The 15,007-nt window shown below is 35.7% G+C and overlaps 1 protein-coding gene across 4 annotated transcripts in view; it reads left to right on the top strand.

The window, feature by feature from the left end:
- The window catches only part of USP24 (ubiquitin specific peptidase 24), a 149,917-nt gene that overhangs the window by 54,542 nt on the left and 80,368 nt on the right, over window positions 1-15,007 (top strand). For all 4 annotated transcript variants that reach the window (XM_082615335.1, XM_082615336.1, XM_082615334.1 and 1 more), the window contains exons 8-17: window positions 2,705-2,770; window positions 5,257-5,331; window positions 5,949-6,107; window positions 7,245-7,359; window positions 7,556-7,659; window positions 8,219-8,326; window positions 8,534-8,629; window positions 8,721-8,882; window positions 9,092-9,139; window positions 14,317-14,424. In XM_082615335.1, the coding sequence (XP_082471461.1) occupies window positions 2,705-2,770; window positions 5,257-5,331; window positions 5,949-6,107; window positions 7,245-7,359; window positions 7,556-7,659; window positions 8,219-8,326; window positions 8,534-8,629; window positions 8,721-8,882; window positions 9,092-9,139; window positions 14,317-14,424 (1,041 nt within the window). The remainder of the gene's footprint in view (window positions 1-2,704; window positions 2,771-5,256; window positions 5,332-5,948; window positions 6,108-7,244; window positions 7,360-7,555; window positions 7,660-8,218; window positions 8,327-8,533; window positions 8,630-8,720; window positions 8,883-9,091; window positions 9,140-14,316; window positions 14,425-15,007) is intronic.

Genomic DNA, 15,007 nt, shown 5'->3' with positions numbered 1-15,007 from the left:
CCAGCTTGCTTGTTTCTCAAGAACTGGCTATATAGGTCATTGGGCAGTATTAGAAATGAACTTCCTTTTTTAAAAAGTTTAAATAAAACACTAATTTCCTGCAGAGTTAATTTATTTAAACAAACAATGAAGCCCAAAGTTTCTCCCCTACTTGGATGAAAATTGGCCAAGGATGGATGCATAGGAATCTGGGCTTGCCCTCATTATTATCAAATGTCTTGAAGCTAAAGATACCTCCAAGATTTTTCCCTTAGGTCAGACCATTTTTCAGACAACTGTGTTGTTTGTTGCAGTTGATGTAAAATTAGATTGTTTAGGTTGTATTGAGAAGATGGTAGAAATTCAGGCATAGGAGAAGGAGATTGCAAGGACTGAGGCTCTAATTTGCAAACAGGTACAATTAAAATTTCACAGTAAGGGCTTCCCTGGTGGCACAGTGGTTAAGAATCCACCTGCCAATTCAGGGGACATGGGTTCGAGCCCTGGTCTAGGAAGATCCCACATGCCGCAGAGCAAGTAAGCCCATGCACCACAACTACTGAGCCGGCGAGCCACAACTGCTGAAGCCCATGCACCTAGAGCCCATGCTCTGCAACAAGAGAAGCCACTGCAATGAGAAGCCCACATGCCGCAACGAAGAGTAGCCCCCGCTCGCAACAGCTAGAGAAAGCCCGCGTGCAGCAACAAAGACCCAAGGCAGCCCAAAATAAATCAATAAATGTTTTTAAAAATCACAATAAATGTCTGATTTCTGACCAGTTAAGAAGGTGACTATGTCCCAGAATAAATTTAGGCTGTGTTATAAGACTGAGTACGAGTGAATGTCATCATTTTACATTTATATTTACATATTTTTGGATTTGAAAAACACTGGGGAAGAAAATCATTCACAATCTGTCAGTTTAAAATACCTGTACAAAGTAAGAAGTGAAGGTTTCCTGTCCTCCACCCCACCCCAACACATACATTTACCTCCTTAGGTCATGGTTACCCATATAATGTATAGCCTTTCTGAGTTTCTCCTAAGTTTATGTAAAATATATCTGCCTGTTCTCTCTTTCTCTTTGAGACCAAATTGTAATCAAACTATACCTAGTAGCATACTTTCATATAACATTATATCACGGACATCTTTCCAGGTTAGTGCTCTCAGTGTTTTTGATGCCTCCAGTGTGTTCCTGCAACTGTTGGACCGTGATGCAGTCGTTTATTAATGAGCATTGGATTATTTCTAAGTTTTTGCTATTACAGAGAGTGTTCCATGTAACTATCCTTGTGTGCATTTGCTGCCATTTCTGAAGGTTAGATTCCTAGAAAATGGGATTTCAAAGACTATATACATTTTAAAATTATAATCGATCGTGCTAAATCTCCTTTCACAACGCGGTGACCATTGTATACTCCCACACAGTCATTTCCTAGTACTCTCATTAGTGCTGAATATTGTCAGTCTTTAATTTTCCAATATGATGGACCCAAAAAATGGTATTTTGTTATCTAATTTGCAACACTCTGATTTCCTGTGAATTTGAGCATTTTGTTATATCGCTATTGGCTATTGGCATTTCTTCTGTAAATTTGATCTATTTACATAGGTCTTTGGGGTTGCTTGTCTTATTTATTTTTTTCTTTTCATGTTAAGTATATCAATGTCATGTCTATTTTGTGTATTTGTAAATTTCTTTCCCAGCCTTTTCCTTCTCTTTTCATTTCTGTTGATGGTGTCTTTTTGCCATACAGAGGCTTCACAATTTTATAGTCAATTTTTTCCTTAATGGCTTAAAATTTTTCTGATTTGCTTGGGGAGTGTTTCCTTCCCCATCTCAAGGTTATAAAAATACTCATTTAATTTTATACTTCTACAGTTTCATTTTTTAAACTTAGTTCTTGAATTCGTTTAGAATGTATTTCTATATGGTGTAAGATAGAAATCCAATTTTATTTTCTTCCAAATGGGTAACTAATTGTTGTTAAGATCCTTTAAAGAATATTCCATTTTTTCTTCACTACTTTGATTTGTTGGCTTTATCAAATGTCAGAGTCCCGTGTATACATGAATTGTTCTTGGACTTCTGTTCCTGTCATTCATTCGTTTGGTCACTCTGCCATTTTTATACCATTTCTCCAATATTTTCATTATTGGTAGTGCCAGTTTTGCTCAGTGTCTTTCTTTTCTCAAATTTTATTGATCATTCTCATATTTTTACTCTTCCGAATATAGCCAGCATGTCAGGTTCTCCTGCTCTAGAAAGTTCCACCGAGACCATATGTGGAATTGTGTTCAGTTTGTTCATTTTTACAGTAGTGGTCCTTTCCATTCAAGAACATGGTATCTCATTTATTTGGACTATTTATGTATTTTTGTAAAGTTTTATAATTTTCTTCATGGAAGTCTTAAGTATTTTTTTGTTAAAGGTACATTTCACTTCTTCCCCAACTGTTCTCTCCTTTTTCAAATAAAAATTTTTATTATTCTGCAATGTGAATGTTAGTATCATCTCATCCAAGCCTTGAAAGAAGTTTTATTGGCATATTATGATTTAAATCACATTTCTACAGTAATTTAAATAAATTGACATCTTTATATCAGTTCTTCCTATTCAAGAGTATAAAATGTTCTCTGACATATTAAAAGGGATTTGCTTAATGTTGAAAGGAAGAAACTCACTCACATTTATTTCTCACCTTCACTGTCTTTTTTCAGGCAGTATCAGCACTGGTGCAGCCCTTAGGGGTGTGTGCAGAGTACCTCAACTCCTCAGTGGTACAGGTAAGGTAGGCCATTTTACACTTACTTCAGAGGTGATCTAAGACATACAAACAGTAAAATTATCTTTTTATCAGGTTGTTCAGAACTGTGCCTAATTTAGAGTAACTTTTTTCGGATTAGCTATCTTTATAGTGAAAATATTATCAGAAGATAAATAAAAGTGATTACTAATTTAAGGTATAGGAGACCTAACATTTAAGGTTATTTACCTTTTCAATTTATCATTTTATCAAATATAATTACATATTATAGCATATATTTTTCTTTGCTTCCTTCACTATAAAATAGGTGGCATATATCCCTACCCCCTTTACAGGATTATTTAAGGGTTCAGTGCCATTATGTATTAAACAGTGTTGAGTGGTGCTGGGCTCACCTGCTAGCCAAGTCACTCACTACCTGAGTAACAGTTTAACGGCACATCTTGTCTGATTTCTTGCCTCTGCAGATTGTACGTCAGCAGGTCACAGGATAGTCAAGGCTGTGGAACGTTCAGCTTCCTAATGCTTAGGGCTTATTACATTTTCTTATTCCTTTCCATTTCAGTTAACAAGTTCTACTGAATAAAATGTCATGTTGAAAATACCTCCATTTATTATTTTTTTTATAAAAATAAGTCTGTGAAGCTTAAAACTTTCACAGAGATTTTTTAAAATCACCACAAATGGTTTTGAAAGCTTAGTGTCCTTAGGGCCATTTTAACAAGGGATATAGGATTTTTTTAGTAGGTTCTGGAAATTCCTGCTTTTTCTAAGTTTTAAGTGCCTTCTTTAGATTTCAAAGTAATACTGCAAGATTTTTAAATGAAACAGGATGGCTACTTATGTATTTCTTCATTCTGGATACTAAGGTCTTTAGAGACATCTAGTGTTCTCTCATTTATTAAGCATATGAATACAGTCATTCATTTTGTAGCTGAAACACTAAGACAAAAAAACAAGGTGATTTGACTTAATAATTTAATAATTGGCTTTTTAATAATCAGAGCCAGGATTGAATTTTTAAATGCATGCTTTTAAACCCATGCATTGCTCCATGGAAAGAGCTTCAGTGTAAATATTCCAACTGCTAATTAATACTAAGTTCTTTAGAAATTCCAGGTTTTATATGTAAACACAGTGTACTTTTTTTGGCTGCGTTGGGTCTTCGTTGCTGCACGCGGGCTTTCTCTGGTTGCTGTGAGCGGGGGCTACTCTTTGTTGTGGTGCGCGGGCTTCTCATTGCGGTAGCTTCTCTTTTTGCGGAGCATAGGCTCTAGGCGCACGGGGTTCAGTCGTTGTGGTGCATGGGCTTGGTAGTTGTGGCTCGCGGGCTCTAGAGCACAGGCTCAGTAGTTGTGGCGCACGGGCTTAGTTGCTCCGCGGCATGTGGGATCTTTCCGGACCAGGGCTTGAACCCGTATCCCCTGCATTGGCAGGCAAATTCTTAACCACTTGTGCCACCAGATAAGTCCAAGCACAGTGTACTTTAAAAAGAGTAAAAAGTATATGAATTTCCAACCAAAGCTTATTTAACTTTTTCTTTATTTTAATTATATCAAACCATCAAACCTTAAATTCATTCAGCAATAAATTCCTACCATATTTATGTAAATTAACAATTGTCTCTACCACTTGCTCCTTGTGTGACTTCGGAAGACTGAAGTAACTCCTGTGACTTGGCTTCTTTATCTGTAAAATAGTGATAATAACCGTGCCTATCTCACAGAGTTGCAGTGAGAATTAAGCAGGGCTGGCACATGCTGACAAGAGCCGTGTGACTTGCCTCTTACCCTGACAGCCCTCAGTTCTCACTATACAGTTGGCATAAGTGTAAATAAAGAAATTCTACTAGGATAATCAGTTGCCTGATGTCATTTTAATTCATTGCTAATGTCTTCTTGCTTTGACAGCCAAATATTGTCTCTCTTCTCTTGTCACCAGATAAGTTTTAACAATTATTTTACTTAAATGGAAGTGATCATTTAGATCTAGCTAATAGTTTGCTACTTCTCACATACTGTTTAGAGTTAGTTACCTGGTTATGCTACCATTCTGGAGCAGTGTGTTGTATGAGTCTTGTCTGTAGGCTTCATTTATATCAGTTAGCAAAATAAATGCATAAAACAGCATATTTGTCATGGTCTGTGCTTATATTCATTTTTTAAATCAAATGCAAAATACTTTATTACAAAAATAATACATACTCATGCTTAATGTTTTAAGTTAGTCGGTGTGTCTTTGGCTGTCTTTGGTTGTTCTTCAGAGGACCCTTTATAAGATAGTAAAGAGGGATTGCACCCATATGATAGTAAAGAAGCTGAGGCACAGAATCAGTTAAGGGTTTACTTGGGATGGTATTACCTAGTTAGTGGCTGCTCTAATACTAGAATTCCGATCTTTGCATAGCACCCTCTCCTTTGTGAAATGTGAATAAAAAAGTGTCTCCTCTCTAGTTTGGGGACAGATTCAGGGGTCCTTATTAACTTTAGTACTGTTTTCTTGCAGCCCATGCTGGACCCAGTCATCCTTACTACAATCCAGGACGTGCGGAGCGTGGAAGAAAAGGACCTTAAAGATAAGGTAATGTTCTCTCCAGTCAAATAGCCCCAATGCCTATTTGTCCTTGGAAGCAGAGCCAGGGCTTAGGGCAAGGTTCATACACCATTGCTGTTTGGATTCTGGTCACATACAACTCACATCAAATTACTTTTACATCTCCTAACCAAAAAATGTTTTGTCTGAAATACCAAGTGGTTGGTGTTACCTCAGTCAATAGAATGAATGTAGTGTTGTCAGCAAGTGATACCATTAAGAATTTTACTAACATGTTGATTTTGATAGTAGTATAATTGGTATAGCATTGAAGAAGCTTTAAAATAATTCAGTATTAAAAGCTATCCAAAGGTGTTTAAAGTAATTTTAACATTTAAATTTAACATGATTTATTTTGTCTACCTTGAATTTATCACAGAACCCTTCCCTTTTCTTTGCTCACACATGTGCTAACTTTTGTTTAGAAGTAAAATGTAGTTTATTGACCATGTGGAATATCAGATACCATTAGACCATGGTTATTGAAAATGTCCTGTATTCCTGTGTGTGTGTAAGAATTGGCATCAATGTGTTTTCATGGTTCCTTTTTGTTTTTTCTGTTTATGTATCTGTACGTTTGTGTGTATTTTGTTTTTAAATAAAAGAGATTGGTTAGCATCCCGGAGCTCTTGTCTGCCATTAAGTTACTTTGCATGCGCTTCCAACCGGATCTGGTGACCGTTGTGGACGACCTTCGACTAGACATCCTACTGCGTATGCTGAAATCACCTCATTTTAGCGCTAAAATGAATTCCCTCAAAGAAGTAAGTTTTGCGTCCGTTTCTGGAAGACTTAAAGCACAGACACTTTAAGTTCTTCCATAACTTGTGGTTATTAATGTAAAAATGTTGGGAAATAAAGAATAATAATTTCTTGTAATCCTACAAAAAGAGATAACAGTGATTATGTATAAAATAGTGTACATGTTTATAATTGTTAATAAAGCAAAATTTTTATACGTATTACATTCCAAATTCGTTCTGTGAAATTTTTAGTGTCCTAGTGAAATTTGCTAGAACGTAATTCCTTGGAATATACAGTTTGAGATTTACTTTTTACCCTAAGGGTATAATTCCTTTTATTATATTTCAGATATGTGTTTACTTAAATCAAATCTTCTAACTGGGGTTGAGGCAAAATTTTGCTTTGTTTACAACTGTGATGGTCTAAGCAAAATGATGGAAGTAATTTTCTGCAGCTTCCTAAATTTTACATGAGCATAGTTGATTTTGGTGAGTTTCTGGTGGAGCCAATACAGTTCGGTCATAATTCCAGTTATTTTCCTTCAGTTTTGTGTTAACTAGGATTCTTGGCTGCAAGTGAAATAAGCTCATCTTGAATTATCTTAGACTAAAAGAGGAATTTAATGGAAGAAGGCTGGGCTGTCTCACATGAATGAGAGATTGACTAGCCAAACCGTGTAAGGGCAGGGACACATGTGGGCAACAGGATCAACTAGAATCTGAGACTGAACCACTGCCAGGACTCTATCCAGGTCTTATCTCTGCTTTTATGAGCATGATGGCCTTGTTCTCTTTCCACCTACAGAGTGGCATCTTTCATATGGTAGACATGGCCATGGATAGCTCTTGTGATTCAGGAAGGACTGATACTTTCTCTCTGGTCCCAAGTATAGAATTTGGAGGAGTGCTCTGATTGAAGTTTGGGTCAGATGTGCATCCCTGTGCCAATCAGCAGTGGCCCAGGAAGTGTGAGCTCTGTGTTCTTTTTAAAGAGACATCACAAATAAGTGGTCTATTAACTTCTAATAACTGGCCTTTGATACATTTTGGCTAATCATTAGACCACATTGTAACACTGTAAAAGTCACAAAATATATATGAAGATTTTGATTATGAATATTTGCATTAGATTCAATCACAATAATCCTGTCTTTTTAGGTAACCAAACTAATAGAAGATAGCACTTTATCCAAATCTGTGAAGAATGCTATAGATACAGACAGACTGTTAGATTGGCTAGTTGAGAACTCAGTTCTGTCAATTGCATTGGAAGGTAAGTTGCTTAAGAAAAGTTACCTAACACATAAATAATATATTTCTGTATAAAAAAGGTATGAAATTGTTGCTTTCACTATATTAGCCTTTAAATAATCTTATAGCAAGTTAATATTGCTTTGAATAAATAGAATCATATTTAGAAAGTTAGTGTTCACTGTATCTGTCTGCCTCTCTGGTGTTTCTTCTCTTAGGCAACATAGACCAAGCACAATACTGTGATCGTATAAAGGGAATTATTGAACTCTTGGGCAGTAAATTGTCTTTAGATGAGCTGACTAAAATTTGGAAGATACAGGTAAGTTGATGAGAATTATTTTTGCCTTTTTCTGACACTTTTTTTCCGTAAGGGCGAAGGGTGGTGACTCTCTAAAGCAGAGACTTACTGCCCATGGATAAATAAATATTAATTGAAGTCACAAAATATCTATAAGCAGATTTTAAAATAAGACACATAATACTCTCAACTGAGAGCCTCAAGATCATTTATAAAATGTGAAAAAGTGAGTATGTTTTTCTTGCAATTAGTTTAAATTGTTTTTAAGCCATTGAAAATATTTTGTTCTCCTCTTGAAATGAATATATCAGATTGAGAACTTGATTCTCATCTTTTTTTACATTGTCTTTTTAGAGATTTAACGCTTCTAGGAATTTAAACAAGGCCAACAGATAACCATTAATAATGGTTGCTTCTTGTGGTCTTACCAGTTTTATCATGCAAGTGTATGGATGCTGTTAGACTAGAATCAACTTATCTTTGTTCCTGTTTTGCTTTTGCTTCTATAAATCAACAGGGAAAGACTTGGGTTTCTCCAGTCTCCAAGACTTCACTTCCTTCCCAATGTCTTCTTTTCTAGTCAGGACAATCATCTACTGTGATCGAGAATATCCATACTATTATTGCTGCAGCCGCTGTCAAATTTAATTCAGATCAGCTTAATCACTTGTTTGTTCTCATTCAGAAGGTACGTGTTCAAACGTGCTTACTTTTAAATATTTCTAAGATAATCTTATTTTGAGGTCTCCTCCCTCTAAATTAGCAGTGTTTCACCGTACTCTTCTTACTTTATTAAACTTTTTTTGGCTCAAGTTTAAAGTTTTTGCACATTTTGCCAGTGTGATCAAATGGGACTGGGAAGCAGTTCCTGTGTCTTTTCTTTTTCATTCTACAGAGCTGGGAGACCGAGACCGATAGAGTAAGACAGAAGCTATTGAGCCTGATTGGACGAATAGGCCGGGAAGCTCGCTTTGAGACCACTTCTGGAAAGGCAGGAGAATCAAATGACTTTTTCTAGCTACATGTACTTAAAGCAGCTTTACTTGCGTATGGGCTGGCTCATCACATGTGGTTTATTGTAGGTGTTAGATGTACTCTGGGAACTGGCTCATCTCCCAACGTTGCCGAGTAGCCTTATTCAGCAAGCTTTGGAGGAGCACCTGACGATCCTAAGTGATGCGTATGCAGTGAAAGAAGCAATCAAGAGGACCTACATCATTAAGTGCATAGAAGACATTAAAAGGGTTGGTTTTATCTTTGGTCTAGTTTTGTTGTCAGAGCAGTAGTATTGCCTGAGTAATTAGAGCCAAATAATTTTCCTCCCCTTTTATGTAAATTAAACTAAATGTCCTACCTGGAAGCTCATACCTTAGAGTCCAAATTTGGGAAATTATAGGTACTGCTTTTACCAAGTCATTTATATTTCTTAATATTTCTTAAAATTAATTTTCAGCCTGGAGAATGGTCAGGTTTGGAAAAAAACAAGAAGGATGGATTCAAGGTAAGAATTTGCAGATGGAACCAACTAAAAGGTATACTAATTTAATAATTCCTTTTAATAAATTGAATTATAATTTTAAGATAAAAGTATGTTTTAGTGTTTCTTTGAATAATATTCAGATACACACTGCTGTTTAAATATTTGCTTGTAACCTGTGCTTATTATTTAAAGCTTGGGGGTTATTGACTGTCAAAGGGAAAAAAAAAATCCAGGGTCACATTCAAAGAGTAGTTTTACTATATTATTTTCATAAGATTGTAAGACCTTCAACTTAGTTTTTCTTTTTTAAAATTAAATCCGAAGTATGCACATCTTTAATAAGCACAATGGATTGTAAATAAATATCGTGTCCATTTTTCTCCCATAAGAGAGAAATGGAGGAACATTCATAGAGTCAGAAGAGAGAAAAGGGAAGAAAAGTTCATTTGTTGCTGGCACATAGTTGTTTTCTAGGTGCTTGGTTCAGATGTGTTCCTAAAGTAATTCCTTACACAAACGGTTATTGAGCGAGTGCCTGCTGCTAGGGCTCGATTTTAGAAGGTAGAACTGGGTAGTGATGGGTGCTGTGGAAGTCCTACGCTCCAGGGCTTTGGCCTCCAGGTGACTGTGGACTTAAGGACTGTCCTTCGAAAGGGTGGGTAGCAGCATGTGTAGTGATGGTTGTAGCTCTCCTGTTGCTGCAGTCAGTAGCTGCTCACTGGAGCCTGCTTCCGTGGTTGCAGCAGCCCTGATCAGAGCACGTCCTCCTCCCATGCAGGCCCTCAGGTTGCTCAGATGAAACAAAGCCTAGCAGCGAGAGGGGTTTCATTTCACTGTTATCATAAGAAAAGGTTTTAGTAAATAGCTAATGGCTTAGGAATTTCATTGGTAAAACATATTTCTTGGCTTTCCTAGTAAGTATTTCTTTAAAGGATCTTGAATACTGCTAATTTACATTAGTAAATTCAGAGACTCAGCTCTTGCTAAGCGGCCTTGGTGACTCAGTAGGCTTTTATTCTCTTAAATTATGCTTGGTCATAAAGTTTAGTTAGGGACATTTAAGAACTTTGTGTGTTATATTTCTGACATTGAAATTTGATCAGGTGAATTTTCTACGTTAAAATCGTTCACAAACTGGAGCTGGTAATGCTCAGGTTATGATTAATTGTTCCTTTAATTCAACAGCATTGCTCTCTTTCTACTCAGATACAATTTGAATTTTCCCAGTTTTCTCAGCTCAGTGATTCAGATAATTTAGCACCCTCTGTCTTTATGATTGAAACTCATCCAGAGTTATTTAAGAAGTTTAAATCTTTCAATAGTAATAGTAAGAGGGAAAGGGTATCTGTAGAAAATGGTCTTTTCTTCACAGTAACAGATACATTTCTTTATAGGTATGAAGGTCAAAGCTGAAGGGACTTTTTCCTCCCTCCAGGGAAATGGCTTTTGAAACCAGAAAAATCCTTCCTGATCCCTGTTCCTTCCTTGTTACAGCTAAGCAATACTTTAGCCCTTGTAGCCAGTAGCATCGCTGCATCTTTATTGCTTCTCTTTGCAGTCGCTTCATTCATGTCTGTTGTTTGATAACAAAACTCAAAAAGTAACAGGGAGAATTTTGGAGTCATTTTGTGAGTCTTGAAAGGAATATTCTTCCTTTTTTGTATCCCACTGCTCCCAGTAAAGAAATTCTGATTTACCATTCTTTCATTTCAAATAATAATAACTTACATTTACATAGCACTTTTCAGTTGACTGAGTGCTTTTGCAGATACTCTCTTAAAGTACACATGGCTGAAGGGGGGCAGTGGGAAGATCAAAGCCCCCGATATGACTCCAGGCCGGGGGTTGAGTTATATACTGCCACTAAAGGTGTTTTTCTATGCTATGCCCTTTCCTGCCAGGCAGCAAGGTGGGCTGACTGGGAATTATGTCTCCCTGCCAGGCTACACAGAAACTAAGCAAAGGGTAAGACAAGATCACCCACCTCTTACTCCCCTCCCACCCCCCAGCTACCTCTACTCCTCCAACTGATTCCCTTTCCCTCTGCTTTTGACACTCTTAAAATTCCCAAGTTCCATTATTGTGTTCAGAAATTCTGACCTTTATTTCTGTAGATTCTGCCAGGATACCCTTGGCTTCCTTGGTCCTCTTTCCTTTGCTTCCTTTATACCTTCCACTGTCTGCCCCCAACCCTTTCCCTCTTATTGCACTTATTTTTTACTTCAATTAAAAAGTTTAAATGTACTCATCCAAAAAAAAATATTACTAAACCAAAAAAAGTCATTTTTACTCAATTAGTGGTGTTTGTGTATTCCTTAAGTCATTATACGAAGGCCTCCTAGCACAGTGCCCAGCAGCCTTTCAATAAATGTTGGCTCCCTTCCTCTTACCTCTTCCCCCTCCTCTGTGAGGACACTAAAATTGTTACTTACCCATACCTGAGGGGCCTCCACTTGCCAAAACATACAACTGAAAGTAAAAGCAGCAAGGTGCCCTCAGTACAGCCTCACAGTGATGTGCTTAGCACAAGAGGAAATACTTTTTATATGTCCACCCATGTAAAAATTTGAACTTGGTTCTAGGTAAATGGCTAGGTCTGGTAAAACAGGGCAGATGAAGACCTGGGATATTCAACTTTGAGAAGAGAGAACTCAAGAAAGCATAGGAAAGCTTTTTCAGCTACTTAGAGGATTGTTATAGAAGTTTGATTCAACTTAACTTTTTATGTCTCCTAAGAAGTTATGGGAAGGCATGTTGCAATATGATAGAGCAATGAACTTCCTATGAAAACAGTCTGACACAGAATGCACTGCCTCCTGAGTTCCTCATCACTGGAAACACTAGAAGACAAGTTTTGTAACAAAAATGAATAAGGAAAGTTTAGGCACAGGTTTGCAGGCTAAACTAGTTGACCTCTACGGCTTCATCTAACATTAGGAGTCTAATTTGGATACACCATTAACTCCTACTTATGAAACCTCAGCTTCATTATCAGACATTGTCAGATATGTTTGTTTTAATTGTTCACCATAGTCTTCTGCCCCTTTTAGAAATGGAGAAGAGTAATTTAAATTTTTCTTATAACATAGCAACATAATATTATAGATAGGATGGAATAAATAACATCTGTCTTGTTTGCTAAACTGTAGAAAGGCTATATCAGACATACTTTTTAGATTCTAAAGGGTAATTTTCAATGTTAAAAAAAAAATCTAACCATAATTGACTTAATTGGTCATAATGATACTTTTTAATATACCTGATTATTTACTAAAGGGTTTATATTTATATCCTAATGTTTGTAATCCTTTTGGAAGGTATGAGTTCGGACTTAAGCCTTAGAATTTTAATCTCTGTCATTTTGCAACTTTCATGTCCTAGCAGAAATATTCTAGCTAGTCTTGCAAGTAGTTGGCCTTTAACACATACCTTATTTCTCTGATTCTAAGATGCCAGTGTTGCAACATGCATCACAGGTTTAATCCAGTATGTACAGCCTCACTGTGGCACACCGCTTTTCATTAGTGTAGTGTTTTGGACTTCTTTGAAATCTTTAAGATTGTAGAATTTTGAGGCATGTTGAAGAATATGGAGTTTTGTGTCCTTTTTTTGTAAAACTCAAGCTGCTTTCTTCTTTCATTAAGTTGTATATACTACAAGTTAAACAGTTTCTCTTGAATCAAGGTGCAGCTTTGGACAGAGAGATGTTTAATGCCAAGTGATATAGCCCTTCACAGGGTATGAGTCTGTCACACCAAATTCTCCTGGCTCTGAAAAACACTTTAGTCCGAGACCACTGGCAGTTATTCTTTGCTTTTAATTGAATTGATGGACACGACAGGCTAGTCAGTGCTATATCATAGTGTAATCTTTTTGATAGCAGTCAAGAAACAAATCAGTGATCTACATTTAAGTTAAAAAGCCATCCTTGTTTGGTGCTAAACTATGCCACGTAACAGCAGAAATGATGGGTAGATGAACAGATACCTTTTGTAAACAGCTAAGTTTGCACATACTCACATAAGGACAGGTATATCTAAACTTACTTCTATGCCTAGTGGCTGGTAAGTTTCTTTGATACAAGTGTAAGAAGTGTCCATTTCAGAAATGTTAAAATTTATAAAACCTATATCTTAGAATCCAGGAAATACGGTATTTGCTGATTGATTGGCTAATCTCTAGGAAAGCCAGTATTATTTAGGCAGTAGCTCTCTCACATTTACGTATTTAGTAGTATGATATTTTTCTGCAAATGACATCAAAAGTAGTTTTCTGCCCCATAGGCATCTTCATCTTACAGAAAGACTTAAAGAAGCAAGGCTTTAAAAAAATAATACAGTTTTTAAAGTAAAAGCTAAGGACTTAAACTGTTACTCAGTTTTTTAGAGAGTTACTTATCAATTGATCGATAGTGTTTAATCTGACATTCCTACAACCTTTATAATGAAGTCTCATAGTTTGAAAGATGCTATTTATTCAAAAGCAATTCTCTTTTTAAAGAGTATCACATGAACATCAGACTTTTCAGATATGTACTTGAAGATCTGGATTGTCATGTACCAGTTTCAGAAATAACATTTGAAAGTGTTTTGAAAAATATAAAGTATAAGTGTGAAGTGGCTGTAATACTTAATAAAAGTAGAATTCTCTCATAAAATTATTTTAACTAGGAAATACAAGTAGACCATGGATATTTTCTTTAATATTTAGACCACTATTAGTATCTTGATCATATCATTGGTATCTTGATCATATCATTGGTATCTTAATCATGTAATTGTAGAAAACCATATTTTTATACCATTTTACTTATCAGCTAGTTCAGTATTATTCAAGTTAAGCTTTTGCCATCAATTTATTTTATTACATCAACAGTATCCTAGCAGCCTGTGCTACTTAATCTATCCTCTGAAGTTGCTAATTCCTTGTCGTCTGTTTTTTGCTGATGTACCCCTATACATTTACTATCACTTCACATCCACTCCTGTTTGCAGTTCTTGGCTTTAGGATTGCATGCAGAATAAGAAGTTGAAGACTGAATTATGAGTGCATGGAGATAAACTATAAATGAGCGATGTGAAGAGAAAAATAATAGAATGTGTAACAATAAAACCTAATTGACTTGGAAATTTTTTATAGCTAATAAATTTAATCTGCTATTTCTAAATTTAACTAATGTAACTTCTTTTTAACTCTAGTCATCTCAACTTAATAATCCCCAGTTTGTATGGGTAGTACCAGCTTTGCGTCAGCTACATGAAATCACCCGCTCATTCATAAAACAAACCTATCAAAAGCAAGACAAGGTAAGAGTATAGTTATATTTGATTATTATACAATTACTTGCATAACCTTTTATAATAACAAACATCAAAAGATTGCTGAGTTTTGTAGTGACTATATTACAGTTTTATGGTTATTAATGTAATTCATTTATATTACTTAATAATCTTGAATTTAAACATCATTCTGCTTTCATTTCTATGGAGCTTTTCTTTTGATATATCCCTAACTCATTTATTTTTTATTTCCTTAATTTACAAAGTAAGCCAATGTTTAAAAGTTAATGGTATTTTAGAAATTTGTTTGAAAAGATTCAAAGACTTATTTTATATTGTGAAAACATTAGTTTGCTTAAGGAGCTAGAGCTTCCTCAGTGTAATAGACTTGGGAAGAAAGATCTGGAAAAGTATGCAAGAAGTGAAATAGTTCTTTTGAAAGACTTTTTTTTTTTTTTAAAGAATCCCTCTTAGAAGCAGAAATTTACCAGGGAAGTTCATTAATTCTATAGTAATTCCCTAGTAAATGTACATACCAGATTGATTTTATTTACTTTTATGTAGGAAATATGAGTGAAAAACTTTCTGTGTTTGCTATTCCTCAACTACG

The sequence above is a fragment of the Mesoplodon mirus genome (assembly GCF_964341445.2).
Source record: "Mesoplodon mirus genome assembly, chromosome: 3".
Lineage (NCBI taxonomy): Eukaryota > Metazoa > Chordata > Mammalia > Artiodactyla > Ziphiidae > Mesoplodon > Mesoplodon mirus.
The sequence above is the reverse complement of the archived record's forward strand: the minus strand, read 5'-3'. Positions and strand labels throughout refer to the sequence as shown.